At 40.9% G+C, this 23,048-nt stretch overlaps 1 protein-coding gene across 1 annotated transcript in view; it reads right to left on the reverse strand.

Moving 5' to 3' along the window:
- Positions 1-23,048, reverse strand: part of LOC124739015 (facilitated trehalose transporter Tret1-like) — a 44,733-nt gene that overhangs the window by 16,017 nt on the left and 5,668 nt on the right. The window contains exon 2 of the mRNA XM_047248608.1: positions 13,051-13,331. Within this exon, the coding sequence (XP_047104564.1) occupies positions 13,051-13,331 (281 nt within the window). The remainder of the gene's footprint in view (positions 1-13,050; positions 13,332-23,048) is intronic.

The following is a 23,048-nucleotide window of genomic DNA, read 5'->3' on the forward strand; positions in this document are numbered from 1 at the left end:
CGAGGCTCAAGAAATTCCCCTTGAAAGGTGGCTACACTGAGCCACAGCGCCAGAGATTGCGCCAAGAGTATTATTCAGCCGCCTCCACTGGCAGTGCTTGTCGAGGACTCGTAGTAGGCAGTGCTTGCTGAGATGTCGTAGTGAAAAGTGCTTGTCGAGAACTCGTAGTAGGCAGTGCTTGCTGAGATGTGGTAGTGAAGAGTTCTCGTCGAGAAGTCGTGGTGGAGAGTGCTTATCGAGATGTGGTAGTAGTGAGTCGGTGTTGAGATGCTGTAGTAAGGAGTGCTTGTTCCATGTTTTATGCAGTTGTTTGATGGGCTAGACAGCAGATGTTGTTCGAATGGAGAAATTGTAATGATCCGAGTGCTTTCCGTCAATTTATATGAAGGTAAAAAATTCCCTATTCTTTTTATTATCTCAATGTCTTAAATAATGTGTCATTACAGGTTCAGTCAACAAAGCATCTGGCTTGTGTTCTTGTATTAGAGTGTAATTCTGGTTTTCTTGCGCAATTATAGTATTTCTATTTTTTTAATTACTTCAGTATAAATGGTATTTAAAATTTCTTGTCTTATTGAAGAAGAACCGTGCCAGATGTGTACGTTGAATCACACTTCCACACACAGAACAATTACACTTGTGTTTTGGTTTCGTAGGTTTTATAGTTGCTGGGGGCTTAATTAATTAATTGTGTTAACGAGAATTTTCATTTCATTCTTTGTTGTTGTTCTATGCAGTCAGATTGCGTACAAATACTAGTCAGGGCCAACCGTTTACGACACTTCGTAATCGGACATACAGCGACTAAAAATAAAAATTATTTTCAAAAATAATAATTAAGCCCCCATGCACGTGGCGACCGCTGCTTCGGATCGTCCCTTGGAATTCTTCTGATTGTAAAAATAGTAGACAGTAGTATTGTTGTAGTAATTTGTAGTTTAGTAATTGTAGTCTATATTGCATGTGTAGATTTGGTAATTGTCATTCTTCTAATGGTATTTTTTTGCCGAGTTTAATTTCTGTTGTCTTGTCTATGAGTTTGACAATTTAGTGCCATTATTTCAATTGTTCGATTAATCGTGTTTGAGGGAAACATTTCGTGTGAATGGTATTGTTGGAGATAAAGAGTCATTGTGTGTAATTTTCGTACAGTGACGAGTTTTGTATATTTTGTAAATGATTACGCGATCAATGAAAAAGGCAAAAATGATGGATAGTGAGAATGACGAAATTGTTAACATGGCGAACTCGCCAACAGAGGAAAACAGTATCATGAATAATGAAGTGGAAAACAATTTAATAAGTCGGGAAAATAGTCCGGAACCATTTCAAAATTTTTCTCAATCAAAAAATTTTCAGAATCCGAGATTAACGACAGAAAATTCTGGAATAGTATCGAACACAAATAGCTTTACAGTTTTGACGGAAGACGTTGGTTTTGCGGTAAATGTTAGAGGCGAAAAAAGTTTTGAACCATTTAATATGGAGCAGTTGATGGGTGTAATATTAAATTTGGGATCTGAATTAAAAACAGTGGGATCACAGATACGATCTGAATTTAAAACAGAGATATGAACAATTAAAACAGAGATTGGAACTTTACGATCTGAATTAAAAACTGATATGGGAACTTTGGAAACACGGTTAGATTCACGAATAGGGACATGTTTCAAAAATATGAAAGATGAATTAAAGAAAGAAATCAGAGAAGAAGTACAACCGATTTTGAATGCTCACAATAATAGATTAGTTGCAGTAGAGATTAGACAAACGGAACAGGATAGAGAACAGGAAGAAAGAGATCGCGTGATAGTACAGAAATTTTGAGAGTTAAATTTACAACGTGCAAGAGATAAGGAAGAAATATTTGAGAGAATCGAGGAATCCGTACCAAATGTCAGATTAAATAACCTAACACAACAGTATGAACAGTTAACTACTAAATGTGTTAATACTGAAACCAGAGTCGCGACACTTACGGAAGACGTAAATAAACAGAAAGAACAAATAGGTGATTTATCGGAAAGAGTTGAGGAAATTTCAGACAAATTGACAAATCTTAGTTTAAATGGGGACAGAGATTCAGATGATACAGCACCATTGCCATTTGCAGAAACCGAAGAGTACCAGAACATAAATAAGCATGTTGAAAATCAGGGAAAATTTAATGAACGCGTTGAAAGGGAAGTTGAGGCATTACGAAAGCAAGTCAAACAAATCGAAGGCGAAATTGTAGGAAAAGACAGCAAAAGAAATTTGGAATCACAGATAGCAGAGGGGTTTGAAGAAAATAATTTGTTTCATTTACGGGATGCAACAAGAGAGCGCCAGGCGCGCGCACTTGACAATAATCGACATTCGGACTGGGACAGACGCGGTAGGTCTTTGTCTCCACGAGGCGAAAACTTTGACTATAAACACTTTTTGACTCTTCGGAAATTTAAGATCTTCCGCAATTCTAAGAATGACATACATCCATGTTCATGGTTAGATCAATTTATGTACGCACTCCCACCAAATTGGCCACTAAGTCACAAACTGGAATTTATGCGTGGATATTTAGAAAACGAACCGGCGACGCGGATGCGCGCACTCATTAGAGATTATAATAATCCAAATGATTTTTATCATGCATTTCTATCGGCATATTGGTCCGAAAACACGCAAGACAGAGTCAAACATAGTCTGATTATGCAGCGTAATTTTAAACAGTCTGAGTTCCGCACACCAGCAGAATATTTTGAAGACATGATTCGAAAGAATCAGTTCCTGTCCAACCCTTATAGCCCGACTAAATTAATTCGCATTTGTTTAACTAAGCTGCCACAATCCATAAGACAAATTGCTTTAGCCGGAAGATGTAAAGACGACAGTGAGACTTTTAAGACTTTGCTACAAGAACTTGAGTATGGCAACGACGACGGGACTTCTTGTAATTTTTTCAGTAACAGTAATTACAATAGATTTTCAGAGAAAAGGGATAGTGATCGCAACGGGCGTTATATGGGTAATTTTGAGAATGACAGACGTAACAGACAGGACAACAGATACCAGCCTTATGACAATAACAGACGTTCTAACAGAAATTACACAGACAATTATAATAACGGTAATTCGTACCGGAATGATCAATCATACGGAAACAGTAATCGGTATCATCAAGACAGAAATTATTCATACAGCAATAGAAATTCTTACTTCAGGAATAACCAGGGTAGTAGGTCTAACAGTAATTTCAGAAGTGACAGTCGAAATTACACAAGAAGTAGTTATGTAGACAGACAGGAAAACAGAAATTTTAATAACAGACACAACCAAGAATTTGCATCTAACAGACAGGAAGGACCTAATTGGCATCCTCCACGTGACAGAACTTCAGAGAGACAAGTACAAATAGTAGAAATTGATCCGCGAAATGACGGGAATAATCAAAGACGTGACGCAAACAATGGACAATGACTTGCAGCTTCGGCTTCTGGCAGCAATATAGACGGTTTAGAAAGTAATGACACTAGGACTTTACACTACGTACGCCTGGAAGACATGAGAGACATTTTGCTAGACGAAAAGGAAAATAATGTAGACGCATTTTTACATCCTGTTATTGAAGTATGTGTGGGTAAGAATAAGTTCACTGCAGTTTTAGATTCTGGGAGCCCACTGAATGTCATTAGTGAATCAATTTTTCGTATATGTGTAAGAACTATTGCTTGTCCTGTGTTACCTGTTTCTAAAACTACAATTCGAGGAGCGATTTCTGGAAAAAGTGTGGAAGTCAAACAGCAGACCAACTTAAATTTCATTTGTCAAGGATACGAATTTTCTGCTAATTTTATTATTGTTCCATTACTCAGTACACAAATTATATTAGGTATGGAGTTTCTTAACACACATAAGGCAATTTTGAACTTTAAAGAAGGAAGTGTGAATTTGACTGTTGCCGGAATGCCGAAATGTTTGAAATTTTTCGAGTGTTTAACAAGATCTGAATCAGATACAAAATGTTTAAGGTTTCTTACTTCTGATGTTTTCGTTGAGCATTATGACGACAATGTGTTTATTCATGACAATGACAATAGATAGAGACACGTGCTGGATGATATAATTAATAGCGAAGAATTAATTAATGAAAAGGTTAAGAAAGCTGAAGTGCCAGATGACGTTGCAAGAGAAGAGCTGCACCACATTTTGACTTCACATGCTACAGTATTTAGTCATCACACAGGAACTATACAAGGCTTACAATATTTATTTAAAGTAAAAGAACACACACCATTTCGAGGAAAAACGTACGCTATTCCTTTGGCTTACAGAGACAAGGTTAAGAATGAACTTCAATACATGTTAGATCAGGGCATTATTGAGCCAGCAGTCAGTCCTTATACCAGCCCATTACATGTCGTTCTTAAAAAGGATGGATCAATTCGTTTGGTTCTGGATTCCAGACAGATAAATAATATTGTTATTCCTGAAACTGACCGTCCACAAAATTTAGATGAACTTCTTCAACATTTCCATGGAATTAAAGTTTTATCCACGATTGATATGCGCGCAAGTTTTTGGCAAATAGAACTCCACCCTGATTGTAGAAAATACACGGCCTTTATAGCCTTTGGTAACTGTTACCAGTTTCGGAAATTACCGTTTGGACTTACTGTATCTTCTGCAGCATTCATTCGTAGTTTAAACGAAATTTTACCTGTTTATCTTCGTGACAATATTACTTCATATGTTGACGACATTCTTATTGCTAAACATTCTTGGAGCGAGCATAACAAAATTTTGGATTCATTATTACGTATTTTTGCAGGAGTTGGCATTACAGTGAACTTAGAAAAATCTGAATTTGGTCGTTCTCAGGTGAAATTTCTTGGTCACATTATTTCAACGGAAGGTATTCTTCCTGATCCAGAGAAACTAGACGCTATTCGTAATTATGCTGTTCCTACCACAAAACGTGATGTTCGTAGTTTCCTTGGTGTCTGTAATTTTCTTAGACGCTTTGTTAGATTGGACGATTTGGCCACACCTCGTTTATGTGAACTATCTGGAAAGGAATGTAATTGGTGTTGGGATGAGGAAGCTCAGTCAGAATTTGAACAGCTTCGTGATGCTTTAGTTGCTGCTCCACTTCTTTCACATCCGGATTTATCTAAAGATTTTTGTTTGGCGACGGACTCATCATACAAAGGCCTAGGGGCACATTTATTTCAAGAGATTGAAGAAAACGGCGTTGTAGTACAGAAGACTATTGCATTTGGAAGTCGTGTTCTCTCTAAATCAGAAAAGAATTATTCGATTACGGAACTTGAACCTTTAGCTATTGTTTGGGCTTTCACAAAATTTTGCACATTTTTGTATGGCAGACATACTAAGGTTTACACCGATCATCGAGCTCTGGAATTTCTTATGTCAACAAAATTAACACAAGGAAGATTGTCACGATGGGCGTTGTATCTGCAGGAATTTGATTTCAGTATTGTTTACATACAGGGTTCTTCAAATATTATTGCTGATGCTTTATCACGTGCACCTGTGGGTTTGAAACAAAGTGCTGAAGAGGACTGCATAGAAAACAATTATTGTTTGATGTATATTCAAGGTGTTGCGTTTGAGAACTTTATTTCGTCTTCGCTCCAGGACATCGCTAAGGAGCAAAATAAGGATCCAATCTGGAAGGACATTAAGGAGAAGTGGAGGAGAAAGGAAAGCGTAGAGATTAGACAGCATTATTTAGTTCGCAATGACATTCTTTTTAAACGAAAATCGGTCGACAAGTGCTTGCTGAGATGTGGTAGTGAAGAGTTCTCGTCGAGAAGTCGTGGTGGAGAGTGCTTATCGAGATTTGGTAGTAGTGAGTCGGTGTTGAGATGTTGTAGTAAGGAGTGCTTGTTCCATGTTTTATGCAGTTGTTTGATGGGCTAGACAGCAGATGTTGTTCGAATGGAGAAATTGTAATGATCCGAGTGCTTTTCGTCAATATATATGAAGGTAAAATAATTCCCTATTCTTTTTATTATCTCAATGTCTTAACTAATGTGTCATTACAGGTTCAGTCAACAAAGCATCTGGCTTGTGTTCTTGTATTAGAGTGTAATTCTGGTTTTCTTGCGCAATTATAGTATTTCTATTTTTTTAATTACTTCAGTATAAATGGTATTTAAAATTTCTTGTCTTATTGAAGAAGAACCGTGCCAGATGTGTACGTTGAATCACACTTCCACACACAGAACAATTACACTTGTGTTTTGGTTTCGTAGGTTTTATAGTTGCTGGGGACTTAATTAATTAATTGTGTTAACGAGAATTTTCATTTCATTCTTTGTTGTTGTTCTATGCAGTCAGATTGCGTACAAATACTAGTCAGGGCCAACCGTTTACGACACTTCGTAATCGGACATACAGCGACTAAAAATAAAAACTATTTTCAAAAATAATAATTAAGCCCCCATGCACCCTCTATATACACTCCTGGAAATGGAAAAAAGAACACATTGACACCGGTGTGTCAGACCCACCATACTTGCTCCGGACACTGCGAGAGGGCTGTACAAGCAATGATCACACGCACGGCACAGCGGACACACCAGGAACCGCGGTGTTGGCAGTCGAATGGCGCTAGCTGCGCAGCATTTGTGCACCGCCGCCGTCAGTGTCAGCCAGTTTGCCGTGGCATACGGAGCTCCATCGCAGTCTTTAACACTGGTAGCATGCCGCGTCAGCGTGGACGTGAACCGTATGTGCAGTTGACGGACTTTGAGCGAGGGCGTATAGTGGGCATGCGGGAGGCCGGGTGGACGTACCGCCGAATTGCTCAACACGTGGGGCGTGAGGTCTCCACAGTACATCGATGTTGTCGCCAGTGGTCGGCGGAAGGTGCACGTGCCCGTCGACCTGGGACCGGAACGCAGCGACGCACGGATGCACGCCAAGACCGTAGGATCCTACGCAGTGCCGTAGGGGACCGCACCGCCACTTCCCAGCAAATTAGGGACACTGTTGCTCCTGGGGTATCGGCGAGGACCATTCGCAACTGTCTCCATGAAGCAGGGCTACGGTCCCGCACACCGTTAGGCCGTCTTCCGCTCACGCCCCAACATCGTGCAGCCCGCCTCCAGTGGTGTCACGAGAGGCGTGAATGGAGGGACGAATGGAGACGTGTCGTCTTCAGCGATGAGAGTCGCTTCTGCCTTGGTGCCAATGATGGTCGTATGCGTGTTTGGCGCCGTGCAGGTGAGCGCCACAATCAGGACTGCATACGACCGAGGCACACAGGGCCAACACCCGGCATCATGGTGTGGGGAGCGATCTCCTACACTGGCCGTACACCACTGGTGATCGTCGAGGGGACACTGAATAGTGCACGGTACATCCAAACCGTCATCGAACCCATCGTTCTACCATTCCTAGACCGGCAAGGGAACTTGCTGTTCCAACAGGACAATGCACGTCGGCATGTATCCCGTGCCACCCAAGGTGCTCTAGAAGGTGTAAGTCAACTACCCCGGCCAGCAAGATCTCCGGATCTGTCCCCCATTGAGCATGTTTGGGACTGGATGAAGCGTCGTCTCACGCGGTCTGCACGTCCAGCACGAACGCTGGTTCAACTGAGGCGCCAGGTGGAAATGGCATGGCAAGCCGTTCCACAGGACTACATCCAGCATCTCTACGATCGTCTCCATGGGAGAATAGCAGCCTGCATTGCTGCGAAAGGTGGATATACACTGTACTAGTGCCGACATTGTGCATGCTCTGTTGCCTTTGTCTATGTGCCTGTGGTTCTGTCAGTGTGATCATGTGATGTATCTGACCCCAGGAATGTATCAATAAAGTTTCCCCTTCCTGGGACAATGAATTCACTGTGTTCTTATTTCAATTTCCAGGAGTGTAGAAAAAGGCAAATGTGGTGATTATAAAGGTCCAGACAAAGACCTGAGAGAGGTAAAATCGCATAGGCCCATCCGTTTGCTGGACCTGCTGGGGAATCTTTTTCAGAGGCTGCTGGCAGACAGACCGAGAGCACACCGTGTGCTGTGCGGGATGAATGACAGAGAGTTAGGCTTTCGGTGGGGGCGATCGGCGTCTGGCGCAATCGCCCTGGCGGCTGAGGTCTGTGGCTCAGTCGCGCACAAGTACATATTCGGCATCATGGAGGATGTCAGTGGCGCCTTCGACAGACGGTGGTGGCCTTCGCTCTTCTCCTGATTACGGGAGAAGGAGTGCCATGGGTCGCTATAAGACTGTCTTAGGATCTATTGTGAAGAAAGAGAGGTCTAGCTATCGTCCCATAGAGGGAAAATCGTAAAAGGATAGCAATGGGGTGTCCAGAGGACTCTGTCCTGGGACCACTCTTGTGGGATGTCATCATAGAACCTCTTCTGGACAGCTGGAACAACAGTGGTGATCTGCTATAGGTCATAACCTACGCAGACGCCCTCCCCATGCTGGTAGGCGGTCGTAGCCGCGAAGAATTGAAGCCAAAAGTGGAAAGGGCCATGTAAATCTTGACAGCATGGTTCTGCAGGGCAAAGATGACAATAGTACCCAGCAAGACCATTTAACTACTACTGAAAGGACAACTCACCAGAAATCCCACGGTCAGAACAGACGGCTCACCATTTCTTCGGCGCCGCGAGGCCCGATACTTGGGAGTAGTCGTCAACGAGAAGTGGAACTACGCGACACACATAGACACCGTAACCCAGAGGTCGCTGGAACTGGTCATAAACGTTTCCACCGGCCAGTGGACCTGATAAAGTTGTACCATAACAGCATCCTAACATCCATCGTAGGGTAGGGTTCGGAAGTCTGGGCACACAGCTCACGAGAGTCATGCCTACCATGGTCGTGAGAAGGGTGCAGCGAATATGCTCCTGCGCTCGGTAGGAGCATACTGAACAGCACCTGCGGAGGGGGAGGGGCGGGGGGACTTTGTGCGCTTGGTATAAAGTTCAGGGAGCAGGCAGCTTGGTTCTGGTCAAAGAAAGAAACAGAGAGAAAATAGTTGAAATAATGGGATTCCACGTAGGAGACAAAGCCAAAATCAAAAGGAGGGGTGAGAAACCGTGGCAGGAGCAGTGGGATGGGGATGAAACTGGGCGCACAACTTACAAGTTGCTGCCGAACATCAGGGAGCTCCTGCAGCTCAGGTATTTCAAACCAGCCAGAGGACTACTGAACTTTCTTACTGGACATGGACCGTATCCGGTATATCTATACCGGTTCGGGAAGCGGGCTACACCATAGTGTGATTGTGGCGCCATAGAGGGCACTCCAGACCATGTGGTGTACGAGTGTCCCCCCTTAGATAACGTTGCATCACAACTCAGGCAACAATTACCCAATCGTGACACGCACGATCTGCTCAAGCAACAGGACACATTCCAAACACTTAATGAACTCTCAAACGAAATCTCAAATAAGTCCTTAGGGAATTCCAAAGGAACAATCATAATTACTATACCATACCAATCTAGACTCCGTGCACATGTCCTGTTCTGCCGGGGCGCGGACTTGGCTAGCCGCCTCAGATCTCGGACCCGCCACGTCTCGGATTTAGGGGGACGGTGCATAAAACACCGATTATGACAAAGCACTAAATGTGGTAGTAGTAATAAGAATTTTAGGTTAGACGTAGGTTAAGACAGGAAAAACTGTCAGTATAAAACTGCAGCGAATTCAAGATCTTGGGCCAGCGGTGTGCCAGGGGCATGCCCACTCGGATTAGCTCGGTGGGCATGGCCGATAAGGTAGGTTTGTACATCACGCTCGCACACCTGGAACGTTGCCGGTAGCATAGACTTAGGAAAAGACATCAACGTATTAACGTTGTAAGTAGCTGAAACAGTCAAAGTAACATTTAGAATCAATAACGATAGCATTGTGGAACAATAACATAACATAACAACGCACAACCTGTAGTAAAATAATGCAGTTGCAGTAATTGTAAGGAATATGTAGAATTTGAGTATCAATTGTTTGTTTTGAATAAAGAGTTTATTAACAAAAAAGAAAGAAAATATGGCATGTCGAACAGCCCCACGTGACTAACGCCAGAAAGGACAGACAAAGTGTGGTATCTTAAATCCATGTCACACACATGAAGCCTGGAAATAAGGTTGTGTACAGCAAGACAGGTATCCCCATGGACCGTGCGACGTATTGAGCAACAGGTGCTGTTGTACATCATAGATTTTTTCCAGAACTAATCACCAACACTTGGCTTCGCCAAGTGAACCATTACATCGAGCACATACGAAAAAATACGTTAAGAATCAGTATAACTAATTTAGGATTGCAGGTTCTGACACTCATGAAACTGCGAATTGAATTATCACAATTAGTGGTCTATTACATACATATCAAAAAGGAGCATAAATTTGAAATAGAAATTTTCCCACTAAATTATTTATGTGCAAAATTTTGAAACTTCCATTGTCTTGTGGAAGAACAGAAACTACGATTATGTTGTTCTAATTTAACCCGACTCACAAAAAGTATGACCATTAAAAAAACATTTTTAAAAAACCGCCAAAAGTGCAATGAAATCCAAATATATTTAATCATGAAAATTTAATTAACGTACAAAATGTTAAATAGTTAACCTTACACAAATTAGAAAGAGGCATCATAGTTACTGAACGTAACTATTTACTGAAACTAGAATTTATTTTATTAAGGTTGTGTTTTAACTTTTCTTGAAATATAAGAAACACGTTAAATAACATTAGTACTTCCAAAAATAGTAGCATTTAGTCGTTTACGGAAGCATGCATAAATTTATAGAGCTTCTCTAATTTCTTGCTTTTCTCTCCTAAAACATTTCTTAATTTTGCGCAGCCGGCCGCTGTGGCCGAGCGGTTCTAGGCACTTCAGTGTGGAACCGCGCTGCTGCTACGGTCGCAGGTTCGCATTATGCATCGGGCATGGATGTGTGTGATGTTTTTAGGTTAGTCAGGTTTAAGTAGTTCTAAGTTCTAGGGGACTGATGACCTCAGGTGTTAAGTCCCACAGTGCTTAGAGCCAATTTTGCCCAAACAAGCCCGTGAGTATATTACAAAGGATTTATTTGGAGTGTTCTGTTACATTTTATACACATATATAACAATTATTAATAAGGATGCGTAGGCAGTCATATTGGAAGTTAATTGCATGTTGTGAAATTTGGGAGCTGCTGCATAAGACCATTCTTTGTCTTTTCCCAACGTTATTCTTGATGGTGATTCCAAAAGTAATTATGAACGTCACGAATAGGCCTCGTTACACTCATATATGTTACTTATTCTTTGCGTAGATTACCGAAATCAGGTAAACAGTCAAATGCTAACAAATCTATTAGAAGCTGTCGTATTTTTATGATACTATCTTCATCATCTGTGATACAGCAACTACTTTTCTCCACACATTTTAATTGAATCTCTCAAAGACGCTGCACAAAGCGTAGCTGTCATTTGATTGACTTCACAATCAATAAGAAAATCGACAAAAATCCAATGAAACCCATAAAACTCATTTTAACCCTTTTCAAAATGTTCAAATGTGTGTGAAATCTTATGAGACTTAACTCCTAAGGTCATCAGTCCCTAAGCTTACACACTACTTAACGTAAATTATGCTAAGGACAAACACACGCACCCATGCCCGAGGGAGGACTCGAATCTCCGCCGGGACCAGCCTCACAGTCCATGACTGCAGCGCCTCTTTTTTTTTCTTTTAATCTCATTTTGTTCACTTTTGTTCGTTGCATCTGCTCGTAGCGGACGTCGTAAGACATCCGTTTAAGTTGGTTGTTGATCGGTTAACTCAGTTTTTTTTATTACAAAGGGCAGCTAACCCTCTGACCGAACACGCTGAGCTATCGTGACGGCGCGCCTCAGACCGCTCGGCTAATCTCGCGCGGCCTTAACCCTTTTGCTGCTAGAGATGTGCTCTCTGCATTTCGCCAAATGCTGGTGCCTGTAGTTGGAGACGCCGTTTTGGCCGATATGAAATACTTACCCGACTTTTCGAAAAATGTTAGATGAAAAAAATTGATTTGTGCATATCTTACAATCTGGCATCTTCCCTCAATAAAGGACCGAATTTCTTTTTGTTATATGCTGTAGTTACTCCATATGTCAACTTAAGTAAAACATTGCACGAGATTTTAAAGGTTTTGCAGTTGTATAATCTTTGAGTATGGCTGATCTTAGTTCATACACTGCAGCGACTGAAATTTAGATATGATATCAGAATATTATTTAAATTGAGAGCAGAACGATACCTCATTTCGCTTCCGAATTACTGAATTTAATACCCGATGGACGGCCTCGCACAGACGCGCTCACTCACGTTTTCGTGCGTCGCTAATCGTGTGGTCGTAACAATCGTAATATCTCGATAAACGATTCAAGACACTGAAAAGAGGTTTTTTTAAGTGATAGCACGTAGTGAGGCACATTTGTTGTGTGATAAAAATTGGAAACTCTTTTATTCGGCGAGCTATGGAAGTAGCTCGTCCGCAGCAGTGAGAAGTGGACGGCTCAGGACGCGTGCAGACGTCCATCGCTCTGTATGAAAACCCGAGCAGCGCGCGTATGCACATCCACAGCCTTGGCGAGGGCTGGGAGAAAGACGGGCTGTGGCGCGTATGTCACAGCACATGGCTCTGCAGGTCTTCCGAGTACCAGCAGGCATCCAGCAGGAAGCGAGTAACTATTTCAGACGAGTTTAACAACTCTTGACTGCGCTCTTAAATGCATGCGCGCCTTCAATAGCACACGACAAAGTTCATGTCGATAGCGAGTATCTTTTCAGTTGCACACTGATGTCCGGTGGGCTTCCCAAGGAACCGAGAGTTCGCGACGTGTGGCAAGACAAGTTAACTAGTGTGACGTCACAAGTTCGTTACAGGGCGTGTATTACTCTTTGGTGCAAGCACCTGGGGAACGGGGTAGCAGGACGTGTATGCATGCCCACAACAGCGAAAGGATTAACCGACTGGTGTTTCCCAGAAAAAAAAAGAAACTGTTTTTCCACCCCTGTCAAAGTGTCTGTATGTGCGGTACTGACCCACTCGTGGAAGAGCAGCAGCAGCCAGCCGAGGCAGAGCAGCGCGCCGAAGGCCAGCAGCGGCAGGCGGCGGCCGTAGCGGTGCGTGAGGAATCCGGCGGGCAGCGAGCCGGCGAGCGCGCCCAGCGGCAGCAGCGCACCCACCCAGGCGCCCTGCGCCGCGGTCAGCGGCTCGCCCTCCACCAGCCCGGCGCCCGGCTGCTCCAGCAGCCGCTCCAGTTCGGGCAGCACCGGCGCCGTCCAGCCCATGGCGCAGCCCACGCACAGCGTGCTCAGGTTAGCTGCCGGCATCCAAACACACGGGTGTCACGGCCAGAGAGGCGCACTCGGACTATATGTGGTTTTACAAGTACGGTATCTACAGTCAAATGGAAATGTCCAAATCTGACATCCAGTCCATAGCACTAGTTATTACAAGGAGACGGCACGGCCGTGGGGTCCGGGATTTGTCCGAAATTTTATGTGGTGAAAGAGGACGCCTAACACCTCACGTGGTTAAAATATTAGGACGCACTACTCGGAAAATCCCGAGAAAAATCGATCCAAATTGTCTTAGGTGCCTTATGAGTATAAAATGTTAGCGCATTGCCAAGCCGCCGTCTGGCCTACATGGTTAGCGGTCGGACCCTTACCCCAGAGGTCTCGGGTTTGATTCCTTCTTGGGCAATTTTCTTTTTCCTTCTGTTGCTTGCAAAATTGCAGCCCATTGTTACAGGAGAATCGTGAAATTAATTCCCAGGAAGACTGTATAAAAATTCATTCTATAATTCACCATCAGTTATCGTCACCAATATTCCGAGACATGATTCAATATGCCTGGTTTGCCTCAAAATTATCATAAACTCAAAACATTTTCGTAAATGTTAATGGGGCATATTTTTGTACAGATTTATTGCAAACGCCCTGTGATTGTAAAAAATCCGCTTTTATATGTTGCGCAAGATGTCGCAAAAATTATTGCCTTGTTTGTTTTTACGATAATTACCACTGCAGTTCTTGTTTATAATTATTATATGTATAAAAATTGAATGTTTCCCAATCGAATTTGTTATTCTGATTAAAAAGCCAATGATTCTCCTTGTACACTTTACAATGAAAAATGGAAAACCAACCGCCATGAATTGTGTTGTTGGACAAAAAGAAAATAATTTTTATTCAATAATGTAACTAATTTGTTAAAGATAATGTAGGTTTGGGAAACTTTCTGAATAATTGGTGGAATAACAAAAGAAAATGAAAGATAAGAAAAGAAATGCCAGAGGAGAAATAGAACCCGAGACCTCTGGCGTAAGAGTCCGAGCCCTAATTTCTACGCCAGACGGCGGCTCGGCAATGGGCTAACATTTTATACTCATAAGGCACTTAAGAAGCTTTGGATCGATTTTTACCGGGATTTTCCGGGTAGTCCATCCTATTATCTTAAGCACGTGAGGTGTTAGGTGTCCTCTTTCACGACACAAAATTTCGGACAAATCTCCGACCCCACGCTCGTGCCGTCTCCTTGTTAGCATAGTGTCCTAAGATCGTCGTCAAACGCTCCAAGAACGCACTCGTTAACAATAGTTCTATTGTTTGCTCCTTCTCTCTGCAGTCACAGTCAGCAGGTGAACGGGACCCCACTTCTTCAAGGTGTGACCACTCTCCACTTGACCCTTCCGCGAGCAGTTCAGCTGTACCCAGGTTTGAAGCGATAGCTGGAATCCCTCAACCTTCTTTGTTCGATCTACGAATGCTAGTTATCGCTGAAACCCAGTTCTCGATCATACTGGCAGGTGTTCACAGATGTGAAAATTTCCGAACTAGCAAAATACTAACGCGAATTCTTTACAGACGAATCGAAAAAATAGTAGAAGCCGACCTCGGGGAAGATCAGTTTGGATTCCGTAGAAATATTGGAACACGTGGGGCAATACTGACCCTACGACTTATCTTAGAAGATAGATTAAGGAAAGGCAAACCTAAGTTTCTAGCATTTGTACACTTAGATAAAGCTTTTGAAAATGTTGACTGGAATACTCTCTTTCAAATTCTGAAGGTGGCAGGGGTAAAATACAGGGAGCGAAAGGCTATTCACAATTTGTACAGAAACCAGATGGCAGTTAGAAGAGTCGAGGGGTATGAAAGAGAAGCAGTGGTTGGGAAGGTAGTGAGACAGGATTGTAGCCTCTCACCGATGTTATTCAATCTGTATATTGAGCAAGCAGTGAAGGAAATAAAAGAAAAATTAGGAGTAGGTGTTAAAATCCATGAAGAAGAAATAAAAACTTTGAGGTTCGCCGATGACATTGTAATTCTGCCAGAGACAGCAAAGGACTTGGAAGAGCAGTTGAACGGAATGGATAGTGTCTTGAAAGGAGGATATAAGATGAACATCAACAAAAGCAAAACGAGGATAATGGAATGCTGAGGGAAGCAGATCAGGAAATGAGACAGTTAAGTAGTAAAGGAGTTCTGCTATTTGGGGAGCAAAATAACTGACGATGGTCGAAGTAAAGAGGATATAAAATGTAGACTAGCATTGGCAAGGAAAGCGTTTCCGAAGAAGAGAAATTTGTTAACATCGAGTATAGATTTAAGTGTCAGGAAGTCGTTTCTGCAAGTATTTGTATGACTTGTAGCAATGTATGGAAGTGAAACATGGACAATAAATAGTTTAGACCAGAAGAGAATAGAAGCTGATCGTTTTCCGATTTTCTTTAATAACAGAACAGTTCAAACATGCCCAAATCCTAAGAATAAAATTTATGCAGTTTTTGGAAGGTTTACTTAAAAGCGAAAAATTTTACCACTGCTGCTAAGGCTAACTGATATTCCGGATTTTTGCTCAGTTGATAGTACAAAAAAGAAAAAAAAACACATTCTTTAACCGAGACCAAACGAAAAATACGATTATTCAGAACAAAACTAAGATACCTATATTGGTTTTAATCGGTCGGTTTTTCGCATCCACAGTTGGAAAGAGGTGAGACCTATTGGGTGAATGTTTGAGGTTTGCTTGATTTCCGACGAGTTGTTGGTGGATCTTGCATGAGTAGCAGCTGCAAACCTGTTGTGCCATATTCCTATCCCAAACATTACTGGATCCTGTACTATTAAACGAAGAATTGGAACAAAACTCACAAATGCATGTCTCCAAACTGTCTAACAGCTCCCCGTCCGAATACACTTTACCAGCACTGTCAAAATTCCAAAATATAAAAACAAGTTATTCATATCACAAAAAATATATGTTCATTGTCCCTAGAAGAAATACTAAGTTCTCTAAACCGAGAAAAATAATAGAGAATGTATGTTGCTATTGTTGTGGTCTTCAGTCCTGAGACTGGTTTGATGCAGCTCTCCATGCTACTCTATCCTGTGCAAGCTTCTTCATCTCCCAGTACCTACTGCAACATACATCCTTCTGAATCTGCTTGGTGTATTCATCTCTTGGTCTCCCTCTACGTTTTTTACCCTCTACGCTGCCCTCCAATACTAAATTGGTGATCCCTTGATGCCTCAGAACATGTCCTACCAACCGATTCCTTCTTCTAGTCAAGTTGTGCCACAAACTTCTCTTCTCCCCAATCCTATTTAACACCTCCTCATTAGTTACGTGATCTACCCATCTAATCTTCAGCATTCTTCTGTAGCACCACATTTCGAAAGCTCTATTCTCTTCTTGTCTAAACTATTTATCGCCCATGTTTCACTTCCATACATGACTACACTCCATACAAATACATTCAGAAACCACTTCCTGGCACTTAAATCTATACTCGATGTTAACAAATTTCTCTTCTTCAGAAACGCTTTCCTTCCCATTGCCAGTGTACATTTTATATCCTCTCTACTTCGACCATCATCAGTTATTTTGTTCCCCAAATAGCAAAACTCCTTCACTACTTTAAGTGTCTCATTTCCTAATCTAATACCCTCAGCATCACCCGACTTAATTCGATTACATTCCATTATCCTCGTTTTGCTTTTGTTGATGTTCATCTTATATCCTCCTTTCAAGACACTATCCATTCCGTTCAACTGCTCTTCCAAGTCCTTTGCTGTCTCTGACAGAATTACAACGTCATCGGCGAACCTCAAAGTTTTTATTTCTTCTCCATGGATTTTAATACCTACTCCTGTAAGTAGGCTGTTTATGTTTTCTTATTGGTAACGCCACGTAGCGCTCTGTATGAAACTCACTGGCTGTGCTGTGTGCAGTCTGTGGCTAGTTTGCATTGTTGTCTGCCATTGTAGTGTTGGGCAGCGGCAGCTGGATGTGAACAGCGCGTAGCGTTGCGCAGTTGGAGGTGAGCCGCCAGCAGTGGTGGATGTGGGGAGAGAGATGGCGGAGTTTTGAAATTTGTCATGAACTGCTATATATATTATGACTATTAAGGTAAATACATTGTTTGTTCTCTATTAAAATCTTTCATTTGCTGACTATGCCTATCAGTAGTTAGTGCCTTCCGTAGTTTGAATCTTTTATTTAGCTGGCAGTAGTGGCTCTCGCTGTATTGCAGTAGTTCCAGTAACGAAGATTTTTGTGAGGTAAGTGATTTGTGAAAGGTATAGGTTAATGTTAGTCAGGGCCATTCTTTTTTAGGGATCTTTGAAAGTCAGATTGCGTTGCGCTAAAAAAAAAAAGATTGTGTGTCAGTAAAAGCACAGTCGTGTATAATTGTTCAAAGGGGACGTTTCATATGTCGACCCTTAGCCGAGGATACCTCACTGGAATCTTCTGTTTTTTTCTTGTAGTTTGTGTAATTAGTGTAGCTTTTGTTTATTGCTAGCGCGTAATTGTAGAGAGAATTTCCTTTGTAGTTGCAGTCTTTCATCGTTGTACAGTAAAACAGGTGTGGCACGCATGTAGATTTGCACCAAGTATTTCGCTGCTGCGCTTGCAATTAACGAGATATTATGTTCAGTACTATGTTAGTTTGTTCTCTTATTTTTGCTCTTCAAATTGTGCTTTTCTGTGTTATCGTGTGAAATATTGTGACAATAATGGCGTGTGAAAAACGTAACACTAGGCTCCAAAGTAAACTGAGAAATAATAGTGACGACGAGCGTAGCTTATCAGCGCCGCCGAGTAATGAATTTACTAATGTTCAAAGTAGTAATTTGGTAACTGTGCTTAGGGAAATGGAGCGGGCGTCAAATAATGGTGTAGACAGTGAAACAATTAGTGAACAGGGAAGCATTATTTATCGATCGGTCGGCAACAGCTTGCCTCAGGAATCCGAAATGACAGGACACAATCTTGCAAATACTGTAGATTCAGGTTTTGCGTCCTCACCGTTTTCTCAAATAAGTCAAGACACATTTCCTGCTTTTCAAACTGCGAATATTGCCGGTTCAAATGCATTGCCGAATAGCACCGAGGAAAATGTTTCAGACACCAGTGCATTGTTATTACAATTAATGCAACAAATGGGACAAAAGCTTTGAAAGTTAGACATAATGGAACAAAATCAGAGACAAACACAGCAAAAGCTTCAAAAGTTAGACACAATGGAACAAAATCTTCAAAAGTTAGACACAATTGAACAACACCAGAGACAAACACAGCTACAGTTAGACACAATGGAACAAAATCATCAAAAGTTAGACACAGTGGAACAAAATCTTAAAAAGTTAGACACAATGGAACAAAATCTTCAAAAGTTAGACACCACACTTGGACAAACACGTGAAGATTTAAATACTGAGTTACATAACATTGAATCGAAATGTCAAAAAATCTGTAATGATGTAAAAACACAAATTTGTGAGCATTTACAACCTATTCTTTTGCGGCATGAAAATGCATTACAGAATCACGAAGCAGCCATAAAAGAACTGCAAACCATTGTTCATGAACATCACGAGAGCTTGTGGGCTAAAATTGACTCAGTTGCATCTACCGATTCGGTTACGCAACTTGCAAAAACTCAGGAAAACCTAAAGGACACAGTAGATTCGATTTTAACACAAATGGACACTCTGAAACTTGGTTCAGAAAAACACACTGAGGAAATGTGTTCACTATCGGAGAAAGTAGCCGAACTTTCGGATCAGGTCATTAACTTATCTACAAAGGTAGATGATGATCTGAATGACACAAGACCTGTAGCCTTCACTGACACAGAAGAGTATGAACAAATTAGAAAATTCAAACAAAATCAAAATCAAATCAATACACAGTACAAAAGAGAAATCCGGGAAGTACAAGATCAGTTGACGCAGGTAATACAAGAATTACATATTTCAGAGGACACTCGCGCTCCAGTACGGGAAGAGGGACATAGAAATACGGAACAACCACAAAACAATAACACAAAACACTTCGGAAATTATGAAAGAAATTGGCAAGGCACACCGAATTTTGAGATGGAACCGCCGAAACGACGTAACAATGACCGACATGTGACTCGCCGACATGATGATTTTGACTATAAGCTGTTCATTACTACACGTAAATTCAAAACATTTAAGAATTCTGGCAACGACATTCATCCACAAGCATGGCTCCATCAATTCTCTCATTGTTTTCCTCCCAACTGGTCATTAGAACACAGATTAGAATTTATGTGTGGCTACTTAGAGAATGAACCAGCTGTAAGAATGCGATCGGTCATTCACGATTGTCACAGTGAAGGAGAATTTTACCATGCCTTCCTCTCAGCATATAGGTCTCAAGCTACACAAGACCGAGTAAAACATAGCATCATAATGACGAAACATTTCGAACAATCTGAATTCTCCAGTCTTGTGAAATATTTTGAAGACATGTTGCACAAGAATCAGTACCTGTCAAACCCATACAGCCCCTCAGAACTCATCCACATTTGCTTAATCAAATTACCTGAACATTTACGACATATTATTTTGGCAGGACGTTGCAAAGACGACATTGAAGCTTTTCAGGGACTCTTACAAGAATTAGAAATTGACACAGACAGTCGCGGAATGCGAAAACAGGGAAACAATCACTACAGGTCACATCCGTCACAATTCCGTGACGACAGAAACAATAACTGGACACAACAAGTCTATTCTTACAACGCAAATCGTGACCAAAACAGACACCACCCATATGACAACCACTTGCAGAGTAATACTAGTTACAGAGAAAGATCGCATTTCGGTAGTAATGAATATGGCTGAGATTACCAAAGAAACAGACAATATGGGAACCAAAATAATTATTATCAAGGGAGACAGAATAACTTCAGACGCAACAGTTCAGCGCGCAGTTCCGATTCCGGGAGAAATTCTCCACCACATGACTGACAAACAAGAAACTACAGGAACTACCGACATGACGACAGACGATATAATCATAACGACAGACCTGAATTTCATCAGAACTGGCGGGATTTAAACAGGGCTGGGACCTCTGGGCAAGGTGAATTTGTAGAAGTTAGACCTCCAAATCCCAATAAGACGCGCGCCAACAAAGGAACAGACAATGACTCCCACCGCAGGCAGCCGCGTGCGCCGGCTGGCTCAGAGAAAAATAACATAGATGCTAACCTTGAGAAAAATTCCAGTATTCTTTACCGATGTATACCGCATGACAATTGCATTCAAGCTGAAAATCTGAGTACTATGAAGAGTGAAGGATTGCACCACATTTCACATGTAAAACCGTTTATTGAAAGATAATCTGCTTTTTAAACTTAGTCTTTGGTATAAAACTTTTCACATCACATTTCTAGTATGCTTTGTCAGACTTAAGAAACTGTTAACATGCAACAATGTTTGAAGTTAAATATCCAGTCTAGAACCTAGGGAACATTTTTAAACAGAAATTACGAATGCATTGTTATAGTGAACAGACATCACAGTGTTATTGTGTGTGTACATTCTTGCTTGTTAGTTGCACGATTACGTAACGACTATAAGGCTCACATACTTAGAACATTTACCGGTACTGCTAATGAGATTTTAATGCAACATTTTGGTTTACTTGAAATTTGGTGTATCATGAGGTAAGTACATTGGCTTCTGCAGAACTTAGCTTTCGGAGGACGATAACTACGACACTTCCATAGAGATTATCTTACAGCAAGACGCACATTTAGCGCTACAGGACGCGTATTTGAGTGATTAATTTCGCACTTAAAACATGTATTTTTTAAGATATTTGAAGTACAATGATACAAGGGTTTTCCGTGATATATTTCATTCCATTGCTGTAATCTGTAACACCTGAGGGTGTAATTACATTAATCCTCAGGGGGGTACACGCTTACTTTGTGTACCATGTGTTTGGCAAGCACAAGGAGCCCTAGCTAATATGGTATTTGCTTATACAACTTTACACATCGGTACCATATTTCTCTAACGCAGAATTACACAGCTATCTGACCATTTAACTGAGAGACAAACATTTTTTTTACTACATAAGTGATATATGTTCACGTAATTACATAGTTGGATAACTTCACACTTATGAAATTGTACTTTGTCTGTACTTTGTGAACTGTTCATATATTTTTCGGAACCATTGTGATATTATGAGAGCTTTGAATGATGTATTTGGTAAGGGAGCATGATTTTTAAAGTACGTTTCAGGTAAATGACACTACTGACATGAGCAGAGAATTTTTTTTAGGTTTTGACATTATTGCAGAAAGCTACGCCTTTTTTGAGATTTGACTGAGGTGTTATGATGTTGTTATTACAATGACGATGTGTATTATGTTGTTGAGGAATGTTTATTATGATATGTATTTATTATGATGAAATATTGAAGAAGTGTTGACGAATACGTATATGAATAATGAGTAGTGGTTAGGGACTCTGATTTGTGGAAAAGGATGTTGGAAACCAAGAATAGTACATTTAAAGAGTTATGAAATGTATGTAAATGCGTGAATGTATCACAATGCCGACGAAAATTTTTTGGACACTGTTATATTAACAGGATTTTGTTTCTACAGATTTGTAACGCAAATTCTTGACCTGTGAAATATTTTTATATGAGACTGTCACTGTAGCGGAAACTGCTGTCGTAAATATTTCCGTAAGAAAGTTAAGTGACCACCTGCACGTAATGCGTCGTGGGCACCCAGCTGTGTCAGACGCCTGGAGAAAAAGCTATTAGTGTGTGTGCCATTTCAGAGGCACAGGTAATAAAAAAAAGGGAGGCCATTATCCTCGCTATTGACATTCCTTTGTAGAAAGCATTGCAAATACAACACTCTCAAACTTGAAAACATATGATTATACTGTGGAGCTCTTAATTTATGATATTTACTAAAATGCCTAATGAAATGATGAGAAACATTTCACGGCTATTGTCTTGCTTGTTGAGAGAAATGCCATATGGCTTGCTCTATGTATTTATTTACTCATTTTGTTTAATATCTAGTTTCTAGCTGCACTGCAGCATTGGTTAAAATAAAATTTTATAGATGTACTAATATAAATATTTTCCGTCTACAGATCGAGTAAATAATAATTTTTTTCAAAAAAATGAGGGAGCACAGAGACATTTCCCTTCACAGGAACTGCATTCATAATTTTCTTTTCAAGTACTTGGTAACTTTTTTGGTAGAATAACTTCTTGTGGTGCACCACTTTAATTACATAGTCATTAAGATGTGAATAGACATTTCCCTTATATGCAGTGTTGTCTTTAGTGTACTATTTTTTCTGCTTAAGCTTTGTCATGTTTAGATATAAGTTTTTGCATTGCTGCTGCTGTTTGCCAGGCATAGTGCTACTAAATTTCACTTTGTATTATTCTTTTAAGCCAGTTTTACTACTGATTTATTTTTCTTGTTTGCTGCTCATTGCCTTATATTAGTTGTAATTTATGCTGCTTGCTTTGCCTTTTGTATTTTTTTGTCATTGCTGTTTGTGTTAATTATTCTGTGCTGCTGCATTGCCTCGTCCCTTAGTTTAGCATCTGAGCTCAGTAGACTTAAGGTAGCTTAAGAGGGGGTAGACTATATAAGAGAATGAGTTGCGATGAATTGGAAGAAATGCATTGAGAAGTCATACGAAAAAAGTACAGAAAACAGGTA

The sequence above is a fragment of the Schistocerca piceifrons genome, chromosome 1 (genome assembly GCF_021461385.2).
Source record: "Schistocerca piceifrons isolate TAMUIC-IGC-003096 chromosome 1, iqSchPice1.1, whole genome shotgun sequence".
NCBI lineage: Eukaryota > Metazoa > Arthropoda > Insecta > Orthoptera > Acrididae > Schistocerca > Schistocerca piceifrons.